Genomic DNA, 24,735 nt, shown 5'->3' with positions numbered 1-24,735 from the left:
GGGAATGTTTAATGGATAAAGTCAATTTAATTATTCAACCCAAGAAAGCTTGTACAAATATCAGTCCTTATTAGTATTCATGCCACCTGTATGATCTCACAACATTGGCAGATTAAAGGTTGTATCTAATTGCGCTGAGGATGGATTCAGATTAGAGGCTTTTTTTTTTTTTTTAACCTTTTTTTCCCCCCCCCCAGCCTAACAAGGACAATTTCAGATTGATGCCATCTGTGATTCGACCTCGAAGCGGAGACCAGCTGAAGATGCTTTGAGGTGGTTTCCTCTGCCCCCTCCTCAGCACGCTGCTGGCAGTCCTCGTTTATCCCCGCTCTCCAGGGCTGCCCGCAGCAAGGCCAGGCTGGTGTTCCTGCAGGCCGTGGCTCTGCTGCAGTGGGGAGAGCTGGGGCAGAGCCGGGCTGAGAAATGAATGTGAATGAATTGTCATTAAAAACGCAGAACAGAAATAGATCTGGTTAAATAATGGCCTGCATTTATCTGGTTATCTGCATTCTCCACTTCCAACCTCAAGCGATGCCACCTTTGAGGGCAGCCTGGTGGAAACCGCTTAGCATGATAAGGATTCAGTCAGCAGGAAAATGAACACAGCTTTACAAAGTTAGGCTGTTTCTCCACGCTGTTGTAAATGGCCGGGTTGGGGGCCTAAGACCCAGCTCTGCTCTGCGTAACGTGTTGGCTTTAACAAACTGCTGCTTGGTAAAGGAGCCGGTTCATAACATAAACGCGACCCCCGGCACTCGCTGTGTATTTTGGGTGTTCTCCATCGCTTTGTCCTTTCTCCAGCTGCAGCTGTGCGGGTCTCCTGCCGCAGAGGAGCACGAGACACCCGTCGTGTCCCATCCTGATCCTGCTCCTGGCCGGGTGGCAGGCAGAGGCATTGCCACCTGCACAGCTCCTTTTTATTCCCTTCACATCTTTGCTAACATAAAATCAAGTAACCCCCTGGGCTGCTTTTCGGCCCCCCTGGAGGCTCGCTTCATGTGCTCCACGCTGTGGTTCCTGCTTCAGAATTAAGGCTTTGGGACCTGGAGCCTGATACCCCAAATATTCAGCCATCTCCTATGGATGCCTGACCCTGGCCCACAGCTCAGAGCCCCTGACGCTGCCTTCCCAGCAAAGCTCAGTAACAACTGCAGCAATAATTACCTTTATGGTGTTTTTCTGGAATTCCCCACTATCCTACGGAGGCAGAATAATTACAATAATTCTAAATGACTTAATTGTGGTGGTGCAGGTGCTCAGAGGCAGCTGGCGCAAAGCTGCTTGATGCACAGGGGCTCTGGGGCAAGGACTCACCGGGCAGCACCAAGGGGGCCGAGCAGGCAGCGCCCCCACGTCCCCGAGCCCCCCGGGGCAGGGCAGGGTCTGGAGCCGGGGCTGCGGCAGCGGCGTCCCCGTGCCGCGGCACAAAGTCAGGCCACGCTTCCAGTTTATACAGTTTAATACATGTGAAACAAGATACATTTCCTTTTGAGTAATGAATGCATAAATAACAGAAGATATATGTGAATGCATAAATATGAGGCGGCATGGAACGAACCAAACAAAAACGGTTGTTTTTAATTTTTTTTTTTTTTTTTCCTGCATGTCTTTTTGCTGCTGTTGCCCGGTGCTCGGGTTGACGTCGGCTTTCCGTGGTGAAGCTGTCCCGCAGGGAGGGCCTGGATGAAGAGCGGGGAAGGGGCAGGGAACGGAGGCTAAAAACAAAAAAAAAAATCAACCCCAAAACTAAAAAAAAAATAAAAAATAAAGTGGTGTTGACAGGTGCCTCGAATTCCTCGAGAGGCTTCTGGGACTGCGACGGCAGCAGAGGGGCCTTCGGAGGGCAGCGCGTCCACGTGGGTGCGGGTGTGCACAGGAAGACGAACAGAAAGAGTGCAAATGGGACGGTTACGGCTATCACCGAGTTCTCAAAGGCATTCTGCCACGAGAACAAATCATTAGCTTAAATGCTCACAAAGAACATCACCTAAGACAGCTCTTTATATCTTTACAGACTGTATCAATAATTTACTTTGAACTGCAGTAAACAAAATACATTTCTTAAATAACTTACTATTTATTTGTTTTGTTTTTTTCTCTATCTCTCTGTAAATTTAACTTTTTCCTTTTTTTAGTCTTTTTTTTTTTTTGTAATGCAAGAAACCTTGTTTGTGCACGTTAGTTCAGATTATTGCGACATTTAACCTGAATATCCGTTAAAAAAGGAAAAAAAAGCAAAAGGACAATTGTACAGACAAGAAGAATGAATAACTTATTATTGCACTGGCTACAATTCAGTAGTGATTTGGTTTTTTTCTGTAGTTAGGACAATCTCTAAAGTACAAAAGAAAAATGAGAGAGACGGCTAAAGCATCAGCTGTGAAAAGAAGCTGCTAGGATGATGGTGGAGGAAGAGAGGGAGGGAGAGGGGAAAAAAAGGAGAGCAAAGAAAGAGGAGAAACATTTGGAAAAGGCATGGCCGTAATAATTAGATCCACATAAAACCCAAGGAAACACCACCCAGTTGCGGAGTCACTTGTAATGCAAAAAACAGTATCGTTTCTCTATAAAAATATGTGCATTATGAAGAGAGAGTTTTTGTGGGTATATTTTTTTTGTCTTTTTTCCTTGTTTTGTATCTCACAAATACATTATTTCTATTTATATAACTGCTGATATACAGACAATGTACAGCTCCCATCTCCTGGGCACTCCCACGTAATGTGACATCTCCAAAAGGTGCCTTTTTAAAAGTTGAGCGTCTTTAAAAAAAAAAAAAACAAACAACAGAACAACAAAACCCAAAGAGAATCCCCCAAATCCCAACCGCCACCACCTCGCACCCAAATCAATGTGATCGAGGCCACGGAGGGCGGCGGGAGGACCAAAGCCACCCCCCCCCCCGGCCAGCTCCACCTTCCCTTTAGAAAAGAAACCCCCAAACCGCTCGCAAAGCTGCTCCCCCCGCCCCGAAACACCCGTCACCGTTTCGTCCAGCCGTTTGTTTGGTTTCTTTTTAATTTTTTTTTTTTAAACGTTTTTTTTTTTGTTTTTTGCAAACCTCCACAGCGCTTAAGAACAAGTGACTGCGAGAAAGGAAAAAAAAAAACAAAAAACGAGAGAGTGGCCGCGCACCCGCCGCCGCTCAGTCCCTTCGGTTTCAAAACCCACATTGGTGTCAAGCCCTTGAGACCCCCCCGCTCCCCCCTCCCAGAAAGCTATACTGGCTCATCGATGTCTTCTTCTGTTGCGACAGTCACGGGCACCAAGTCCTGCTTCCGGAGGGGGCTCTTGGCGGTGCCGAGGAGCTCTTTGCTTTTCTCAGCGCTGCTCCACTGAGTTTTTAAGTGATCCGCCTTTTTCAGTTCGGGGGCCGCGAGGTCCGGCCGGGAATCCGGCGTGGACCGCCCGCTGTCCAGGAGATCCGAGAGGCTGCTCAAGGAGCTGCCGTCCGACTGCTCGAAGGAGAAGTTGGGGATGGCCAGGTGCTCCCCGCGGCACGGGGGCTGGCCCCGGCGCTCCGCTTTGGAGGCCGGCTCCCCCCCGGGCTGGCTCTCCGCGAGCTCCAGGGACTCTCTGTAAGCCGGGAACTCGCAGGACGGGGTCCTTCGGCGCAGCATGCTGTTCTCGGAGGGTTTGGTGCGCGAGGCCGCCCCGCCGTCGTCCTCCATGGGAGGATCTATAGAAATGCAGGGCGGGCTCATCTTCTTCTTCCTCCGGGCTCCGTGGATGTACTCGGACTCCGGCTGGATGTGGGCAGGGGACCGCTGCTTCTCCTCGGCAGGGTCCTCGAAGCTACAGTCTCCATCGCTGATGGAGGGGCAGATCTCGATGGAGTGCCGCCTTTGGTCGTCCGCCCAGCTGGGCTTGTTGAGGAAGCCCTTTGTATCGATGCTGTAAAACTTCTTCAAGTCCTTCTCCTTGCCGCCGCCCCCGGAGAGGCTGCTTGTGCTGCAATTCTTGAGGGGCACCGGTGACGGGGCCGGGGAGATGAACGGCGAAGTCGAGCGGCTCCCAGCCTCCGAGTGCTCCCCCCAGTCTTTGGCTGAGCTGTTGATGTGGCGAACCTCCTCGTCGGCCAGGTCGGAGGGCTCCACGAGGCAGCCCTCGGGGCTGGGGGGGCCGCTGCCGGGGCTGGCCGGCCGGCTGGGGACCCCGCGCTGGCCGCAGCCGTGCTTCCGCGCCAGCGTGCCGGGGTGCCGATGTGGGGAGGATGGAGGGGAACGTGGAGGGGTGGCTGGCAGGGAGGAGGCCGTGGGATGGAGAGGGCTGGGGGTGAAGGTGCTCTGGGGCTGCTTCGCCGACCGTAGCGTCTCTCCTGGCTCCGCTTGCAGGCTGTCCTTGGGATCCGGCGTCTGCCCGTCCACGGAGTCCGTCCGAACGGCCTCCTGGAAGGGGAGGAGAGAGAGACGGGGGCGAGAGCCTGGGGATCTGCCAGGCTGGTGGCACTTTTAGGGGTGAAACCTGGCCCGTGGCAGAACGGTTGGTGGGTGTAATGCTTCCCTCACTGCCCCGTCCCCACCCCGCAGTGCCAGCCCCCACGGGACTGCCTCCGTACAAGTTTTGCAACCAGACCTGGGGCCCCAGCCTGAAGGCCTTTTATCTGCTGGGTCTCTGCACGGGCATGGTCCTGCTCTGAATGAGCACCAAATACTGAGTCAGTCCAACCTGTGCGATGGGGCACGGTGTAGGGCTGAGCCCCGGGCTTCTCACAGCACCGGCACAACTGAATTGGCCATCGCCCCCCCATATGATGCAGCAATTCCTTAGTAAATTACTAAGTCCACAAAGGTGAAAGCAGGTAAGGAGGGCCTTCCCCTGTCTGCCACTTGCTGAGACTGGAGTACAGTAAACCTTTGTGGCAACAGAACCAGAAACATTTTGTTCTAAAAAGGGAATTCTGCTCTCAACCCCCCCCCCCCAAAAAAAAAATCCAAGAGGGGCCTGGAAAAGAAGAGAAGGACTGAGGTGACTACAAGGGAGTTTGCCTCTGCAGGCTCTTGGCCTCTTACCTGTCTGCACAGCAGCTTGTTGAGAGTAGGAGATCGAGGAACGACGTGGGGGGGAAGGATCTTCCAGCGGTGCCGGCCGTCGTGGTTGGGAGAGCGCGCGGCCAGCTGGAGGGACTCCGCTGGGACTCTCAGAGAGGAGGAGCACGCTCCCACGGGCTGGGAGCGGATGGAGGTGATGGACCCTAGGAAACAGCGAGGGAACAGTCACCACCACGGCCATGGTGGGGGCTGTGAAATTTGGAGGCTGGGTTGGTGCCCACAGGCTCCATTGTGAATGCTGGAGAGGAAAGGAAAAGCCTGTCGAGTCCAGCTGAAATCCCAAACCTCACCACAAGCCTCGGGCAGTGCCAGGATTAGAAACCAGGTGCCCCTTGTCCTGTCTCCTGCTCTAAATACCTGGCCATAGCTCCTCAGGAGACAAAAGAAGTCTCCTCCGCAATCCACCCGCAGTGCATGCGGCTCTGCCCTCCCTGGGATATCACCCATTACAAACTTGTTGCTCATGGTGTCTGTTTTCTGTTCCAGGCAATGGAAACCTCTCTCAGCGGCTGTGATGCTCAGGGTGGATGGCAGCCACCAGGACCACACAGCAGCAAGTGAAGGGCAGGACCGGGGTTGCATCGGAAGCCCGGCCATTGCTGCTTTTCCAGCAGCGCTGCCTCAGGGGGATTTATAAAAGGACTTGGAGAAGGTGGATGAGGGGAAGTCTGGTGGCTGGGCCATTTTTTCCTGAGCCCATCTGCAACGCTGTCGGGGCCGGGCTCGCAGCCTTGTGCTGCTTTGCCAGGGGGAGGCAAGAGGAACGCTGTGCCACTGCCTCGAAGCCTCCGGCGCTCGCCTCGCCTTGTGCAGCCAGCAGGCACCCTGTGCCGACTTCACCAGGAGGAGACACTGCTGGCACGCACAGGGCAGTTCTTCCATTTTCTACAACGCAAATCCTACCACCAATATCCATCCACGAGGCAGCCCCTGGCTGAACGCAGTCTGAGCCACGGCACGGAGGCTGCTTCAAGTGCTTTGAGAGTCCCTGAGCTCATGTATCAGGCAGGGAGCGCGCTCTTCCTGAAGGCTCCCAGTCCCCTGGCTGAGTCTAAAGGCAATCCTTCCTCCCCAGCCCCTTTGTGGTGCTGCTTTACTGCATTTCTGCGTTGTTTGAAAGATCTTTTGCTGTTTTTATTTTTTTTTTTTGGCTGCAGGATTTATTGTGCTCATTAGCTTGAAACCCAACGTCTGTTTCTACATTGCTGCTCCATGTTAAAAACACAGCTATCCATCACTTCAAGAGATCTCGCCCAGAGGTCAGGGAACTTGAACCTATGACAAAAGCCATCCAGACAGTTTGCAGTTGCATTTCAGAAAGAGATTTGTTGTTGGGGAGAAAGAAAACTTAGCGTTTAATCATTTTTCTTTTGGAGCTTTTCCCCAGAATGCCACAGAAGCAGCAGAGCAGTGAGGTTCCCACCCCACAACCTGCCCCACTTCTCCCTCATTTGTTTTTGGGCTCTCCTACAGGCAGAGTTTCAGGCTGAGTCTGTACTATTCATTGTGCTAATCCAGGCTTTACGAAATGTTTTTTATGATGCAGAAAAATGTTGTCATAAAATCTTTTACAAACACAGTCATAAAATCAAAACCTTACGCTTTCCTCCCCATCCGTAGTTGGAATTTCCTTCTGTTGGAAACTTTCCATCTAGCTGTCCTATAGGAAACCAAAAAACTCTCTAAACTGCATGGTCAGGAACCCTGGAGAGAGCCAGATCTCTCTGGATTTGTATATTTTTCTCTTGTTTTTCTAACAAATCAGGAAACTGCGTCTAAGACCAAAATAATACAAGACCTGGTCATCTCACATTTTCAGTGTGTAGGCTCCAAAATGCTGGGAGAAGAGCAGACATCCTTAACTGACATTGAAATGTCGATGACAGCACAAATGCTAATGCAAATCTGTGTGTGTAACTTACAGGACTTTCACTTAAATCAGAGTATGGTCAGCTCAGGAGCAGCACAGCTCTGGGTGATGCTCCTTGGATGCATCCACCAGCTCAGAGGGAAGGTAAGCACCTGTCATATCCATTACTTGAGTGTTCTTGGAGAGAAATTTGGGAAAGATGAAAAATCTTTGGCCAGTTCTACCCACCCCTGCCAACATCACAGCAGTTTTATACTAACATAAATCCTGATTTACACCCACTACAGAGATGAAAATCATCCCCAGTAGTCCAGCCATGAAACTCAACCTCTGTTTTCTTTGCTTAGCAAAGATTTGCAGGTGAAATAATAATAAATACTGAGCAGAGAACATTAACTGGTATCCAGATGGCTTAAGCAAATAGAGAGTTACTTCGCCCAAGGAAATCAGAGCAGATCTTGCCAGCCCCACCAGGGTCTGCAAACCCACCACTCCTCTGTCCAAGCAGTTCTTGCATTTCAAACAGCGTTGCATCAAAGGAAACCATACTGGTAAGTTCTTGGGAGCCACTCAAGAAGCACATGTGCTTTTAGGGAGGCAGATAATTTTCTTTCTTATTGATTTCCCCTTCAAACCAATTTGCGCAACAAAGGAGAAAAAAAGGCATTTTAGGGGAAATGTATTTGGATGCAGTTGGGTAAATGTATACTCCAAGGCTCTGTGTAGCTCGAGATTCCCTGGCTGCGGGGTCTCTCCACAAGATTCATTATAAGGCCAGGCTACAGAGGCACTGGAGAGTGCTTTCTAATCTTTATGCTCCCAAAGAAACTCCTCCATCTGTGAACTCAATGTACTGTGCTAAAACGATAGTGCTCTGAGACTGAAGACTGCCTGAAACAAGAGCTGTACAGGAGCTCTGTCAGGAAGCAACGCCGACGCCAGCTTTTATTCATGTTGACTTTATTGATTTGTATTCCTGATGTCAGGGCCGATCATTTCAGAAGAAATGTGCGGCTAATACCCTTTTCCTTGGCTACCCGCCTGTGCTCTGGGCCTCTCACATTGCTTGGGAGCCCCACTTCTCCCCAGTCAAACACCCAAACCTCCCACTTGCCCCTGACAAAACGCAGTGACGTGACGAAAACACAACACCGCAGCCCGTGGGATGGTATCAAACCAAACAAAGCGAGCCCTGGCTCAACCCACACGTGGCGCTGGCTGCGTATTCCCCATCTAACCACACGTGTGCGGGCAGGAGTTACTGTGCACGGTTTTGGCTGGCCGTGCGAGGAAGAAGGGAAATCTCCGTGAATGGTACCTCGCTGGGATTTGCAGGGATACGTCTCCATCTCCACCTCGTGGAGGGGGAAGGGGGCTTTGGCTGGCATGACGGGCCGGAACATGTAGCTGTCGTTGGGCAAGGAGTGCATGCGGGATACGGAGATCTTGCGGACCGTCAGGAGGTTTTGAGAGTCCTGTGGCCGCAGACTGGCCGCGCCAACCTGCAAAGCAAGGAGACAGGGAAAGGGGTCATTCAGCATCTTGGTGAATTTACAGTGGTCTCCTTCACGTCTGCTTTTCGTTTTAAAACCCGGGCAGATGTTCCTTTTGGCATCTTACAGGGAGTCAGCAGCCCTGGTGACTGCAACAGAACACCAAAGCCGCAGAAAGAGCTCAAATTGCGGCTTGAGTAAAACAAGGCATCAATGAGCCACTGCTAGGCTGATTCTTGGACACTGCAGCAAAGAAGTAAGGTCCAGGAAAATGGGGCCCACCCTCCGAACACAGGAGAAAGCCAGCATTTCTCACACTGTTCTGCTCTGATTTTCCCAGGGATGTTTTCAGCCCAGCCCGGGTGGTGATGGGACAGACGGACAAAATCAGCCAGTGCGTGGCCACGCAGACCTAGGGTACCAAGAGCTTCTGGAAATTCATTTCTTGTCCCCCCAGACACACACACACACACACACAGAGGCAGACATTTAAACACACCCACGTTAAGACCACTGCAGACCCTGGGTCTCTCCCCTGCAGCATGGAGCCCTTTAGGCACTGCTGACCCTGACGGGTGGCAGCCCCACGGCAGGGGGCAGAGGGAAGGAGGGGACATCGTGGTGTGGCACCGCCTGGGTGTGGAGCCCGTTCTGGGGAAGAAAAGGGATTTCTCTGTGCTTGGCCTCTGTGTCAAACGGGGTCTGGTTGGAAGTGCCCAGACAGAGCATCTCCCATCATGACCCTTAAACCTGAGCCCTCACTGCTTCTCGGAGGCTCTCTTCACTTCGTCCACCTTACAGCGAATTCATCCCAGGGTCTCAGGAAGCTTTATGTCCCCAACAATGTCCCTGTGGTGCTGATGGAGCAGCGGTGAGAGGTGGTGCTGTGACCAGGCCAAGCGTACTGGGCAGTGGGACCCTTGCACCTGCAACCTGGCTCCCGGCCCCAAGGTTTTGGTCCTCAACACCTTCCCCTTACAATTTACCACATTATCTGAAGCACAACTTATCACTCTGCTTTGCCTTTAACGTCAGCCTCACAGTGACTGATTGAAAACATTTTCCCAGCTGCATGTCTTAAATGAAATGTATTTTGCTTTGCTCCACGGGGCTGTTTTCCCTCTGTGCTAGCAAAAGCCGGGCCCGAGATCCCTTGCTGGATAATTTGGAAGTCACCAAGGATCTGTTTGAATCTGTTTTTTCCATGCGTTCCTTGCTCATGAATTTCTTTCCTCAGATCCAAAAGAGATACATCCCGAGACGAATTACTCAATGCTTTTACCCTCTTGAACTTGGCTGAGAAGCCGAGGGGATCAGCGGCGGTTATTTACAGGTAGCTGGCATCCAGAGCATCCCTCCGGGTCTACCCAGGCCTCTCGCCTGCTATATTAATGCAGCGGCAAGGCGGCTGTGCCAGTTGGCCTTTGGCCATTGCAGCTAATGAGCTACCAGCATCCCAGCACCTGAGCGGAAGGCGGGCAGGCAGTCGTTGAAATCCCCCGCCACGCGGGGAACAAAAGGCCTCGCCCCGCTGTCTCAGGGGACTAACAGAAGGATCACGGCGTTTTTCTATTAAATCTTTTCTATTAAATCCCTCGTCGCTGAGGGATCTCGTATCAGTCTGCTCCGACTGGGTCAAATGAACAGAAATCCCTTCTTGACACAAACAATGGTGATTTTGAAGGCTTCAGCTATTGAGACCCAATTGACTGAGGGACTTGGGTAAATTCCAGATGGCTCAAAGCCACCGTAAGAAGTACTTGAAATATTAAATGTGTGCACGAAGTTTGCTGGCTCACACCTGGCGAGCTGCTCCTGACAGCTAGGAAGGCTTGGAGACACAACACCATACTGCTCCTGCTCTGTGCTGGGAAATGCACTCGGGAACCAGATCCCAGGCCCTGGAAATCAGTGATATCCTTCTACACCCATGAAAGCCCGACCTGACCCAGCACTGCCAAGGCTGTGCGTGGTGACTGCTGCCTGCACCAAAGCTCTCCGACAGCAGCAAAATGACCCCAGAGGGATTTGGGGATGCAGCTCCGAGGCTCGGTTAAGCATCTTTAATGAGCGAGCCCAGCTCCCTCCTCTCGTGTCTGGGAACTGGTAACCTGGTGGAGCTCTGATTTTGTTCTGGTGCAAAGGGAGCTCGAGAAGAAACAATCCTGCAAATACCTTCGCAGTGCATGACCCTTCCTGGGTGATTAAACCAAGACTAAAGCAGATTCATTTTGGGCAGCTGCTACAAGTTGTCTGATGGCAGAGGATGTGCTCCCCAGTGCAGCACGCACAGCTTCATGGCACTGCACCTCCTCTCCGGGGCTCATTTGTGCCAAAGGGCCGCAGCCCATCCAGCAGCACATTGATTTAGGAAGGCACGTTCCAGGCTCAGGCCTGAGAGCTCCTGTCAGCTGAGAGCTGGGGCAGGGTCACTCCTGTGGGCACGTGCATTTGGTTCTGTGTGGTCTCAGTAGGAGCAAGTTGGAGAGGTACAGCACCTGCAGCTGGAAGAAGGGGTCTCTAGGAGGCAGGATGAGTGAAGGAAGAGACGGGAAGATGTTCACCAGCTTGCTCCATCATGCTTCTAAGTGGGGACTGAATTTCAGGGCAGATGACGTGCAGTGCATAGAGCATCTCCTGAATCCACAGCTCTGGTGCTTGCTGAATGCCCAACAGGTAAACGTGCTGATCTATGCATGCCTTTCCATTTTCTCAATACTATATCACAAACAAGGCCTTACAGTAGCAGTAAGAAAACCAAACTGGGCCATGTTCTCTCCATAAACCAAGAAAAGAATCTGCCTGTCTCCAGCTCTCGATATGATTTGAAGACAGACGGCTTACACATCACATTGTACATTAAATACGAGATTCCTTTTTGGCTAAAAAGAATATTTCTTTTGTGTTCCAGACAAGACTGCTGACAAAGTTGGCTGGGACATGTTCCCTGCCCAGCTCCTGCACAGGCAGAGGCAGTACAGAGGACAGAGGATGGAAGCGACTGCTGTGGCTGTGAAGCGACAGGCTTAGGACGACTCGGACACCACCGCCAGCTGCACAGCACTAAAGCACAATGCCACAACGCAGAAGCAACGGCGCGGCGTCATTCACCTCAGCCTCGTGGCCTGGGGGGTGGTGGGAAGGAGTCAGGACATGGTGGGAAACAGAGCAGGAGGACGGGATTTCCATCACGGGAGTCTCTGCCCCCTCCAGCGTGTCTGGGATGGCTAAAGAGACATTCTCACAGCTCAGCGCCTCCTTCAAATCAGGGAGATAAAAAGCATCAGTAGCAGAGCAAGGCTGTCTTAGTGCTTGAAAAATGTTTGCCCTGTGGTGTTTCCTATTTGCCCCATTTGTCCAGAGTAGGAAGGAAAAGAAAAGGAAATGTGGGCTGTGAAAACTGGCACAAACCAGGGCAATACAGAGCATCTTGTAACACCTTCCTGGGCGCCTGTGCCACTGTCAGAGGCAGGATTGGTTGCACAGAGCCCTGTGTATTTAAGCCCCTCAGTGCTGCCAGGTTTCTAGGGCTAAGAAGAGGCTCTGCACACGAAGTGAACAGCCCCTCGAGGAACCCGCGGCTCCTGATCTGCTCAGGAGGTACTCGTGGATCAGGAAAACTCGAGTAGAGTGAGCTAGGTTTGCAATCAGAGCCCGTGTAAAAGGATGTGCCCTCTCGTCCCCAGCTGAGAAAAGCAACCTGGGCGTTTATGGTGCATTTTCCTGCAGAAATCTCCATTAGAAGCTCTATTTAAACAGTGAATTCCCCATCGCTATGTAACAAAATTCCTTTTTACTTGATTTAATAGAGTCTGATGGATTTCACAAAAATCTAATTTAATGTAATTTAATCTGAAACCCTCTCATTGATTTTGCAGTAGATTTATTTGCAATCAGAGTGACAAAGGAACTCCATATTCACTCTTAATCATATGCTGCTGACATGGGATGAGACAATTATCTCATGCCCCTCCTTTATTTCCCCCTACTTCTGATTGCCCTCGTTTTCTAGAGGACTGGTAAAAATCAGAGAGCAGGCAGCATCTGGAAAATCCGCCCCAGAAGCACCACTTTCTTGACAGGGGGCCCTGACAATTCCCAGAGTCCAAGCTGGCCATGCCCTGAGCAGAGCGTAAGCCAGCGGAAAGCGGCATGTTTACAGACAAGCCCTTCTGAGCTGCATGCTACGATTTGCTTGAGGCTTCTCTGGAAGTCCCCAAATGGGGCTAAAAAGCACCTGAGCAGGATTTCTGTGTCTGTGTGAAGGGAATTTGTGCCATTCCTTTCATATGTGTCAGGGTTGTCAGGGCCAGAGAGCCCAGGGCTTTATGAGATTGCTCCCTGGTGCTGCTGCTGCTGCTGCTAAAATGGCAGGGACCAATGTGCTGCCTGGGGAACAGGACAGGAACATGTGGCTCTGCGCTTCTCAACTTAAAATTCATGATCTTTGACCTTCAATTCTTCCCCACAACAACGATCAGGACAGTGTTAGCCCTGGAGAATGTTTCTAGTGGTCTTCCTCCTCGGGGAGCCCTCCTGAGATGACTCAAGATGTGGAGGTGGTGGTGACATCTCTGCCGGAGGGAGGTGCAGGAAAGCTGCCTTCCTCCCACTCTGCCTCGTCTCCCGCCTGCTTGGCTCCGTGTCGCTCGGGATCAGACTGCCTGATGACCAGACAGCAGCGACTGGCAGGAACTGTCCCCTCCCTACCCCGAGCACAGAAGAGCAGACACCTCACGTGAGCCATTACCAGGGCTTGGTGCTTCGCCTGCACTGCTGACTCCGACTTCATGGCCTCCTGACTTCTGTAGGGCGCCCTGCTGTCCGGGGCCACCGCTCCTCCCCTGCTCCCACTGGTGGCCGAGGTGGTCGCTCCTCTGGACATCTCCAGCTCGATCTCAGCATCCATCTCAGCATCCTCCTTGGCCTCCTTGTTGCTTTCCTCCAGGTGCTTCATCAGCACTGCCACCACCACGTTGACCAGGACGAACTGTGCGATGAGGACAAAGGTGACGAAGTAGACAGGAGAGATAACGGGCAGGTAACTGAGGCAGTGCTTGTCTTCCCGAGTGCACTCCCGGAGGGTATCCTGCAAGAGCGAGGGAGACGTGAGGGATTAATGAAGTCTGGGGCTCCAAATAGAGAAACAACCAAAGATAACCTGCTGAGGGCTTAAAGAATATAATAACGTAACCCAGAGACAATGGCTTGTGGGTACGATCTAAATGAATGGGAAGAAATATGGACACCACGAATTACAGCATCTACAAAGAGGAAGATCATGTTATGTCCCAAAGGCACAGGGCAGAGTCCATGGTTACTTCTCCAGCCACAAGAACAGGCACAATTTTCCTGAAGTATAATAAATCTGTTAAAAAAAATGAATTTTCAGGTTGAGCAAGACTTAGGCCAAATTGTCCTTTGAAAATACTTGACTTTTAAATGGAAAAGTTTAATTTTTACGTTTTAAAAGAAAGCTTTTTTTTTTTTTCACACAAGGGGTGCCTAAATTTGTTTGCTATTTGTAGCTACATATCTACAGAGAGAAGAAAGAACCCGGACAGAGACTGCACACACCTTCATGATGCCATTCCAGTTGTCCCCCGTTGACACCCTGAAGAGGGTGAGGAAGGCCATGCCGAAGTTGGTGAAAGTTGCGTGCCGGCTCAGACCTTCGCACGGATTTTCTTCACTGCAGTCTGCAGGAGAAAGAAGCGGAAGCACGTCAGCGAAGCCAAGTTTGCTAGCGCTCCTTCAGAGCTGCACCCATGGTCTGCAGCTGCAGCAGGGAGGATGGCTACGTGGTGATCCCACGGTGGGCTCACGTGCAGCCACGCTCATCTTGGTGCAGGCAGATGAGAAAATGGATGGTAACACGGCATGGCTTAGAGGGTTAAGGTTGACATTAGGCAAGGTGTTTTCACATGGAGGGAGGAACAGCCCTGGGACAGGTCACCAGAGAGGCAGGGGAGCTCCATCCTTGGTGTTCAGGGTCTAGCTAGACAGATGAGGCTAGATGGGGCCTCAAGGGGAGGCTGGCTGGGGGTCTCCAGAGGCCCACCAACATTTTCCTGACTCTCTTGACTTAGCCTCAACAGGCAGCACCAACACAAAGTGATCTAACAGGAGGTGGAAACAAGAAGGCTTTTCCTGGGGTGTCTCAACAAACCCTGCCCTACGGTGCACTTTGTCTGCTATCCTCTTGATTGCATTCCTCGCCTTGATTATTTTTTAAAGGGCACATCTACGGTAAGGGACATTTCTCTGCAATAAAGTGAAGCAATTTTACATTTTTTTTCCTGAGAGTTAATATACTAATGAATGTAAATTGAACACACGAAATATCCCTCTTTCCATAAACCACAGGCTCATTATATTTTCATGATGACAGGCAGCAATGGCTCCTGCAAGGGAGTTTCACTATTAAGCATTTATTTCAGAAGCAAAAAGGAAGGAAAATGAAAAAAGCAAATAGGAAAATCCCCCAAAAGACCAGTCCTGGGGGAGTGAGAGCTGATGGTTCTTGCAGCTGACATGCACCAGCAGTGACTGGGAAAAAAAAAAAGAAGCAAAAGTATTTCTCATTTGAAGTCCGGGTGGGAAGCAGTGTGCCGACTGCCTGCAGTTTGCCCCAGACACGACTGGGGCTTTCCCAGTCTCTGACCACGTGCTGTGGTTACCCAGGGGCTGGCACTGGCAAGGTGTATGCATGGAAACACAAAGAGGACTCAGAGCAGCAGAAGGTGCCTCATTTTTCAGCTCTGTGGCTGAATAAATACATGCCCATATATCTAGACACGCAATATAAAACATACAGTATTTCATTTGGGGTGGATGCAGTACTAATTTTTTTCCAGAACCCGTGGAGACTTAAAAATAATTTGTCTTGGGTTGAAAGAAATATTCTGCTTTCAGGCATTTGTAATCTGAGCATAGGGCTGGACTCATAAAGGGGATTAATGACAGCCATAAAATCACGGCGGAGGACGGGCCCTTCTGATGCTACCAGGGATGCAAGCATTGAGAAGGCTGCAAGAGGGCAGACACGTCTCCTCTGAACAGCACGTTTAAAGGCAGTGGATGCCTTGCCCAGCTTAGCCAGGTTCGTAGTGTTTTCTCTCTGCCTCTGCCTGATGTTTGGAGTGGTGGACGCACGCACGACCGGCTCTGCAGCATCCTTGAGCTGGAGGAATAAATGATGCTGGACAATCAGGAACCAGGTGATACTTCCTGATTTATGCAGAAAAAGGAAGGTGATGCTGAGAAGAACAATGGACAGACAAGACTTGGGCAGCTGGAAGAGCAATGTCAGCCAAGTGCAGAAAACTAATAGAGTGTGGTGGAAGCTCTGAGGAGGGACATGTTTATGGTGGCATCCCTCCAACATGAATCTGACTACCATCCAGCTCTGCAGGCTCATGTGCTGTCTTAAGTAGCAAACTTCCATCTTTGTGAACAAATCCATGCTAGACAATTATATTTAAACAGTAAATAGTTCCTCTACAGCCAAGAGTGGTGTTGGACAAACCTCTAAATGTGTGTGCACATTAGGCAGGTTCTGTATTACATCCTTATGTGTCATCTGCAACCCTGAGATCAAGAGAAAGCTTTAATCTTCAGAGTTCAAGCTGTGAAGCTAAGTAAGACCCAAGAATAAGAGAGAAGAAAGGAAACAGCTAGATATCAAATAAATATCAACCGGATGAAATAAATTGTGTCAGGCACATTACTCACCTAGCTTGCCAAACAATTCCACTCCCAGGGCAGCATAGATAAAAAACAGGAGCATAAAAAGTAGGCCAAGGTTCCCTACCTACACAAGGAGAAAGCAGAAGAAGGGTCAGGCAAGTTGAGGTCACAAATTAAATTGCTCCATCACATTTTAAATATAAGCACAAGATGGACACTGGTGGCCAGAGGCTAATCGTTATCTCCCCTGGCTTCCAGCGCCCTGGTCTCCTTCCATGGGTCTGCTTTAATAGACCCAGAGAAGCCTCCCGAGTGGGGAAAGGAGCAGAAGCAAAGCTGTCTCTGTGCCTCTCCATCCCGCTTCCACTTACCTGGGACGCTGCATGCAGTCGTACCGCGGCCAGCCTGTAGCTGCAGCCTCGGCGGCACTCAGCACCACACGTCACGACAGTGGCACTTTAAGTGACCTGGTGCTCTGGTATGAGCTTTAAGGCCTCACCCTTCTGCTTGCCAGGACTGATTCTGAGCATGAAGGCAGAGGGTTTCAAGACCGTGACGTTAATGAGACACGTCTCAAGCCACAGGAGGAGCTGCCTGGTTTTCTAAGGTTTTTCTGGCCTGGAGGGCTTTTGGAAAACGAGTATGTGCAAGAAATTTACATCTTACTCTAGTAAGGTGCCTTGCAGAGACGTTTACAGCTTTTTCTCAACAACTACCTGAATTTTAGCTTTTGGTGTCTCAAAAGAAAAACCTCATTCCACATGCTAACACTTAGGCACCTTGCAGTCTGAGCGCTGCGTGGTGTGCTGCCATTAGGCATCAGCACGCATTTGCAAAGTGGCTGAAGGGGATGGTAATAGAAGTGCAATGGTGCTAAAGGGAACACAAAGGTTATTAATAACAATGGCATTACAGTTATCTGCACTGGAGTCTAAGCCTTTAAAACAACTCAAAGAGCAGATTATGAGTGATTCAGGCAGGGAATGTGAGGGGCAGAGTGGCCTGACCAGCTAACTACCTGCATTTTACCTGCAACTAACTCTGCCCGCATTTACCTTTCCTGTCCCTTTTAAGTTTCTTGTGTCTATTGACTCGTAGTGGAGGTAGAGTGATTGCTCTCCCATTAGACAGGGTGTCACGAGCTTCATTTTATCTCTAAGGAAAAATGAGCAAGGTGGTGATTCAGGTAGCCAGGCCAAGGGATGCACGATCTCCACGATATCTTCTAGTGAATTCTTCAGTCTGAGAGAGCTTTCTTCTCTAGGGCAGCACAGCCACAGCACTGATGGATATTTTGACCGTGTTGCTTAATTTCATTATTGTGGTTATCAATACGATATCAGTTATTATCAAATTAACACAGCTATCACTTTTATTTATTTATTTATTTTTTTGTATTAAAGAAATGGCAACAGTGAAATTATCCAGTGGAGACTGTAATTGCTATAAAGTCTAAACTGTCTACTACACATAGAGCTTTGCAATTCCACTAACATTATTACCATACTCCAGGGAATAATAGAGATAATACAGTGATGTGGATGGCTGGTCTGGATTATTTCTTTGCATGTACTGCCTTCTGGAATAACGCTTTGTAGCTCAAGTCTGCTGGACCACTGATGGTTTATAAGACATTAGGAGGCAGTCTGCAAAATGACTGCAAATCAGAAAATATGGGAAAACAGGCAGAGGCACAAGTGTACAAACACCCTGCCAGGGAGGCAAATGAGCAAATAATTAAAGAGAAGGAAATTAAAAGTGATAAACAAGTTTTCTAGGTTGAGCGTAAATTAAAGCCTGATGTTGTAGCACTGCAGAAGAGGGTCTTGGATTTTTTTCAAAGCAGCCTATAAGCTGAATATTTTACTGCTATTTTAATGCTTAATAAATCAGCCTGCAAACTTTTGGCATTGATGAAATTCCAAGGAATTTAGACTAACATCAAAGTTATTACCAGGTTATCAGTCAAAACTATTGCCTACCTCCCCACATTCAAAGCATGACTGCCTTGCACGCATAAGCACTCATAACTGGTACTTTTGAACTGAGCCGACATTTGCTCATAAACAATTTGCCTTGTGTGCGTTTGTAAAGCATTCTGTATTTGAGATTGCGACTAACTACTTCACTGAACCAACATGTCTCATAACTAGTCCTTCAAAGACCAGTTTACACTCGTGGGGTTGCTGTACAGGCTGCTCAAGGCATCTCAACCACAGGCATACTCTAGAAATGCTTAGAAGTCTGTAAGTGTGGTGTTTGCTGCTGTTTGAGGATGCTTCTGCCCTTGGCTGAGAGCAGCCCCAGGGTCAGTTTCAAAGCTTGGCTGATGCACAGGATCTCTTGGGAAGTGACTGAAGTCTGACACTGAGGTGGAAACGTGGCCACATGGAAGAGAAAGGTGGGAGACAGCGGCAAGTGAAAGGCCCTGGGATGGCTGGTGGCACCACCTTTACTGTTATTAAACTCCAGCCCACCCTGCACCAGACATCTGGAGCTGCTCTGTGGTGTAAGCTAAGAAGCAGGTAGTTTTCCAGGTGCCCAGGAACACCCCGCTGCCCTGACCACCCCTGCAGACCTAACAGCCGCAGGGATGAGTGCGGGCAGCTGGTGCCTCCTGTGGCTGGAGAGGGCACGAGTCTCTCAGCAGCACAAGAACACCTGATGCTGAGCAAATGGCTTACCTCTCAGGCACCCCAGCAAAACCATTTGGTCTATTTGTGCAGCTCCTGGCTCTGCTGAACCAGTACAAGTCAGTGCCAGATTTAATATTTTGTCTGTCTTAGCCCATGCCTTTCTGGTACATGTCCCTCAGGATGGGAAGGGAAAGGAAAGGAAGGTCCTCTTCAGCCCGTGGCCTTCACCAAGGCATGAGCACGGAGAAGGACCCAAGGCTTGCTCCCAGAGATGGGCTGAGGCAGAGGCAGCGAGGTCAGCCAGCGGCTGCTGAGCCGCCGAGAAAGCAGACTGCATGTGTGTCTGTGACCTTGAGTGAGTCATTCGCCTCCTGTAACTCGACGTACCCATTTGTAATACCCTTGCGGATAGGTAATTAATGTCTCTAAAGCACTTTGAGATCTATTGAGACCAGACAAGAAAAAGATTGTGCGTGAATCATGTTGCTGTGAGGAACGGGAGGGGGCAGGAGCACATCCAGGCACTTTTCCCCAGCATCCAAAGGCTGGGATTCCTGTGCTGGACTCTCCATCGGGGATGGAGATCCAGCTCTGGTCAGCAACCTCAGCTTTGGCAGCCAGGCAGGCTCTGAAAAGTGGTTCTGCTCTAGCAGCTCTGAACAGGTCAGCCCATGCTCTGTTTATCCATCAAACTCCCCCTGACTTGGGCTGGTGCCTTTGGCCGGGCAGAGAAAACTACAAATAACCCCTCTCCCTGTCAGCCAGGGGCTATCCATCATCTGCCATGGCTCCAGTGCTGGGGGGGAGGCTGGGGCCCATAGGGAGTGAAGCAGAGATGAAGAACGTCTTGGAGATGTTGTTGGTGCCCTGAAGTACCCCAGAGAGGCCACAGGAGAAGACGGAGCCACAGGTGAATATTTGTGATTCCTCCTGGACCTTCACTCTGGCATCCTGGCTGCCATCTACTGCTGGCAAACGTGTCTGTGTTCCTGGTGCGGGGGTGCTGCAGGGACAGAGGCCGAGTCCTCCATCCCCTTTGGTGGTTCTAACCCACTGGAGGAGCAGGGAGGCCCTGAGTTACAGTGCCTGCCAGACGGATCTGTGATCAACTGCTGCAAAAGCCTTGGAGTAACCCTGCTTAGCAGTAAGGAAAGCAACTCCGTTCTCCACACATCCAGCAAAACCCTTTTCCCACTGCTCCTGCACAGTCTGGGAGGCTGTCTCTGCTTTAGCTATTGCAGACTTCACTGCCATTAGCTTTTTGCCTCTCCCTAAGGGAGGCTGCAGTAGCGAAGCACCACCACATGTCCCATCAGAGCCCAGCCTCTGACCTACGCCAGTAAAAAGCCAATATCTGCCAACACAGGGACATGGAGAAACTAAAGTAGGTTGTGTTAGCTTGATATGTAAAAGTGTTGTGCCTCCCAAGCGATAAAAAATGATGCCAAGCTATAGGACGTGTGATGTACGTTCCCTCTGGGCACAGGCCGGTCCTGCTGTCAGTGGGACACAGAGGATGAGATCTGCACGATTCTCCCATTTCTCAGTTTCCCTCTGTATTAGATCACACCACTATCAGCAGGGCCATTTCCCTTGTGGATCACCGTGCCTCTGCTCCTCATCGGAGCATTACACGAGGACAGTGGTTCTCAGCCGCTGTGGGAAGCCTCTCGGGATGCTGAGATGCCAAGGGCTAGAGGCAAGTTACTGCACTCGTTATTAATGTGCTGATCACGTGCAACAGGATGCCAGCCACCTGGGCACCATCACTCCTCTGTCGCACTGTCAGCTGGGCGATCCTGCCCAAATCCCTCAAGAGCCTGCTCTCCCTGCTCTCGGAGAGGCATTGATGAAATACATGTCTTCTGCTGTCCCGCTCCTGCAACGGCTGGCTGAGGCACACTACAGTTCTTCTTGTGCCTCTTCCTGCTCTGACATCAATTATTTCTGCATCGCTGGCCCACACCTTGGCATTTCAGTTGTCCATGCAGGCAAGGCACACACAGCTCCCTGGGATGCCTGTCAAGAACAATATCTCATAAAACTAAGCCTCTGCCAATCCTTTCCAAGGACATGAGTCCTCCTCATCTTCCTTCCAGCACTCTTGAGCCAAAGCAATAATCTTGGAAGCAAGAAAACACAGGGTAATTTATGCATTAAACCCAAGAGAAAATGGGCACATTTGTCTGCTTGGAAAACAGAGGCCATCTGTGTGAATTCCAGGACTAGGGGAAAGGGCCAGACAGACACCCTTGAGGCTCAGATCACCTTGTTGGTGCAAACACAAGGCCACTAGCTGAACCGAACCAGCTCCCCTTTCTGTATATCCCTTCAGCCCCACAGAGACCAGTGCTAAGAGCCAGCAGAACAGTGGTTTCTTAGTGATTTCTGTTTCCCTCCTCTACTGACATCTCCCAGACAGCTCTGCAAAGCTCTCTGGTGCGCAGCATAGCACACACCTACCCCTCTTCCAGAATCAGTCGCACCTGAAACACTTGCTGTTGAAACATTTCTATTCTTGTTCTCAGCTTCACAGTCACTGTGGGTTTTCAGCATCTGGCAAAAGCAGGTTATTGTTTGTGTCCCATAACTGCTGTTAGACAATGCCAAAATATGTCTTCAACAGCTGGAGATAAGCACAGGAACTGCACCACCAAGAAGGGCTGAACTCCCGGCTAGGAGCAAACTAGAGACTGTCCTTCAAGGGACTAATAGGACGAGGAGCTCTTCACTTTTTTTCTTGGCACAGACTGTATGTGGGGGGAGTTCCAAGCTTTGAAGACAAGGAGGAGGTATACTGTACAGTCCTGCATTTAATTAATGTGCTGTCCACAGACCAAGTGAGAAAAAAGAAGAACCCAGATGGTTTAAATAGATGGGCTGGATTTCACTCCTAGTCACAGGGGTGCAAAGCAGAAGTCACTTTAACAGAACTGGAGTGGTGCAAATGAGCATCAGGAAAAAGAGGATAAAAAACTATACAGACCACCTTGCAAAACAGGCTCTCTTCAGCTGTCAGATTGTGTTTTGTCTTTCTGTAAATGTCTCATTCACTTTAGAATTAAAACCTTTGTTATTTGCTGAAGTGAAATCATAGCATCAAAAAGGCTGATGGAAAACCAACACCCCCTGCTCCCTCTGTGTTTGCTGCTATTCCTGCTAATAAGACTCAATAGGAAAAGTCCACATTTTACTATGGTTGGCCCCGCACAGTCAGGGTGGCAGTTGGCCTGGATTTCTCTTATTCCTCTTTGTCAGGGACAGCACCGGCAGCTTAGCACTGGCTGTAGGTTTTCTTACTGGCAATCGATACCAGAAGTGCTGTGCAGAGCGAGCGAGGCTGCTCGGTATGGGGGATTCACTTACACAGTGATCGTTTTAATCCAACCAAATGCGAAGTTGCAAATCCAAGAGTCAAGTGTGGGCCATGCTACAGGAAAGGTGAATTGTACTTTGGAAAGTAGGGGATGTGAACGAGACTAAAGGATTACCATCGAACAGGAGTCCTCCAGAGCAGACATTGCTTACAGAACTGATGTAACCACCAGATGTATAAGCAAGTGAGCAGAAAGCTGAAGCATAAGGGTGGTATAATTCATTACACAGCCTTAAAGGGGCCAGAGATCATAAAGAAGAGGAAAAAACTTGAAACAGATCTTGAAAACCTGCTTGATACAGAGAGATTAAAGGATTTCAATGTTCTTCTATTTGCGAGAGTGCAAGAAATTATTTTTTCTCTTATTACCTCCAAAAAGGAGGAGTTTCTAAATGAAAAAAGCAAAGTAACATCCAATGAAAAAACAAACTTGGCTAATTCAGACCAAAAACACCAGATTTTTTTACCAGAAGGAATAAACACCTACTGGAAGAATGTATTTCATCAGCAGGGGATGGTTGATTCCTTAACACTTCCCGTACTTAAAAGAAGATGGGGTGGCTTTTAAGACGTGTTGAAGTTCAACCCAGAGCTCTGGGGCTTGTGTTATGCTAGGAGCAGGCCTCTGTGGTCACAGGGGAGTTTTTGATCTGTGAACAGCAGGACTGAACTGGCTGAATTGGGTCTGGCAATGTCTAAGCGATGAAGTCAGAGCTGGTCACGCTAGCCCAGCTCCGTTTTTAGCTGCTTTGTTTAAAACAGAGGATCTATTTCAAGTTTATACCAGTGCAACAGATTTTAGCACTTCATGCTTTAGAGCCCCTGACAGGTTTCTTTCATTGTCCAAAAAGGGAACACCGTGGTTCAGAGCTGAGGCTGACGGTGCCTTTCTGGGTGACCCTGGCCCCACCACCAGGTCAAACTCTCGGCCAACCAGCTGCGAAATTAGAAAACCTGGGTTCCTGTTTGAAAAGGAGATACTGCCTCAAGACTTTACAGTAGAGGGTAAAAGAACCCACACAGCAGAAGCACAGATGGTCTAGGGCAGGAATGTCATGATTCATTCAAACTATCCCAAACACTTGCTGGGGCTGAGAGGGCATGGAGATAGCGGACTGTTCTTTCTGTCTCTCTTGCCTCTCCTTTTTTGTACTCCTTCATTCCATCTCTTTATTTTCAGACACCTGGTGAAGGAGAAGATCACTGTGAAGGGGCAGACACCAGGTTACTTGACAAGAAGGATACAGTAGGAAGTCCTCCTGCACTGAAAACAGAAGCTTAAGGTCAGCCTGTATTCAAAGAGAGGGGACTTAGCCTGTATTGTGACATCCTCAATATTGGATCAAAATGCTAACGTTCCCCAAGGCTGGGGATAGTTGGTTCTCTAGGTGTTACTCAAGCTCTCCCTGCTGCTGAATAAAAAAAAAGTAAGAAGCTGATGAAAATCACCCAGAAGAAAAAGAAAAATATGTGCACTGTAATGACTATCTTATTATGGTAAGCCCATAAATGGATGTTCTACAAACACCAGAGAAAGATTTTTTCCCCAAAAAGTTAATGAATAAACATGGAATTCAATTTTGTCACTTAGACACATTCAAGGAGGATTTTCCAGCTGTGGCTTTAGGCCACTAAATTAATTACAGTAGGAACTCTCTTCCCCTGCCTTTGAAATGAAAACTGTAGCTTTATGAAAAGTGATCATTGTGGGAGAGGTCTCCCCAAGCTTCCCTTCTTATCTTATGAATTTCACTGAGGGGCAAAGTGGCATTTTTATCTGCACAAGATCTGCTTGGAATACCCCTCAGGATTTCCCTTTAAAAGAGACTTTAGTTTGAATGTTAACTGCATAAACACCCCAAGGAAACAAAAAGCCTGGCGTGCAGCCACCCTATTGTTTTGGGGTGAAAAAAACAAGGCGAGAGAGAAAATATGCTCTATAATCACAATGCTTTCGAAAGAAAAATAATAGACACAAATCAAAAGCTTTTTTGAAATGCCAAAACAGGGGTCAAGTTGGTAAATTCCATACATTAGTCTCAGCCAAGATCCTTCACTGAAAAGGAGATATGAATACCAAAGGGCAAATGTCTCAGATTAGAAACATCTTTATGGCAGTGATGAAAAGTAGACAGGCCTTTCCAAGAAAAAGAAATTCCCCTTGTTTCCCAGTTCATTTTCGATAGATCATGGGCTTCTTGCACTCAGCAACTAGCTCACAGAGGTATATTTGGGTAATTACATACACTAGTTCTACTAATTCTCATGTGGCCTCTCATATTCTGGAAGTGATGTCTACACGGTGTGTGCTTTTGGCCAAGCCTTTGAGATGTGATCCCTCTGCAGACAGCTGAAGCTGATCAAGATGTGACCACCCAGCATGGTGTGCTGCCATCCCCCCCGTGCTGATGGGGCTGTGTTGGGGAGAGGGGAGGCCTGACTCTCCCAGTCCATCCCAGAGCACACTACGCTGACTTTTACACCAAACAGAGCAGGCCCACTCATACAGTTCCTTCCAGAACTTCCAGCTGTGAGATGTTCTGGATGGGTTGAAAACTAAGGACTTGTCTGCCCATGCTTCTTGAAGTACTGCATCCGAACTGCCGGCTCACAGAACACC

General features: G+C 49.5%; 1 protein-coding gene across 5 annotated transcripts in view; it reads right to left on the bottom strand.

The window, feature by feature from the left end:
• Positions 1–1,441: 1,441 nt before the first annotated feature.
• Positions 1,442–24,735, bottom strand: part of CACNA1H (calcium voltage-gated channel subunit alpha1 H) — a 228,334-nt gene continuing 205,040 nt past the window's right edge. For 3 of the 5 annotated variants that reach the window (XM_083799401.1, XM_083799402.1, XM_083799405.1), the window contains 7 exons: positions 16,149–16,227; positions 13,992–14,113; positions 13,165–13,503; positions 11,526–11,672; positions 8,240–8,423; positions 5,013–5,194; positions 1,442–4,388 (listed from right to left, as the gene is read on the bottom strand). In XM_083799401.1, coding sequence (XP_083655527.1) covers positions 3,219–4,388; positions 5,013–5,194; positions 8,240–8,423; positions 11,526–11,672; positions 13,165–13,503; positions 13,992–14,113; positions 16,149–16,227 — 2,223 coding nt within the window. In that variant the 3' untranslated portion in view covers positions 1,442–3,218. The remainder of the gene's footprint in view (positions 4,389–5,012; positions 5,195–8,239; positions 8,424–11,525; positions 11,673–13,164; positions 13,504–13,991; positions 14,114–16,148; positions 16,228–24,735) is intronic. The other 2 variants (XM_083799403.1, XM_083799404.1) reach the window with 1 other exon arrangement.

The sequence above is a fragment of the Anser anser genome, assembly GCF_964211835.1.
Source record: "Anser anser genome assembly, chromosome: 15".
NCBI lineage: Eukaryota > Metazoa > Chordata > Aves > Anseriformes > Anatidae > Anser > Anser anser.
The sequence above is the reverse complement of the archived record's forward strand: the minus strand, read 5'-3'. Positions and strand labels throughout refer to the sequence as shown.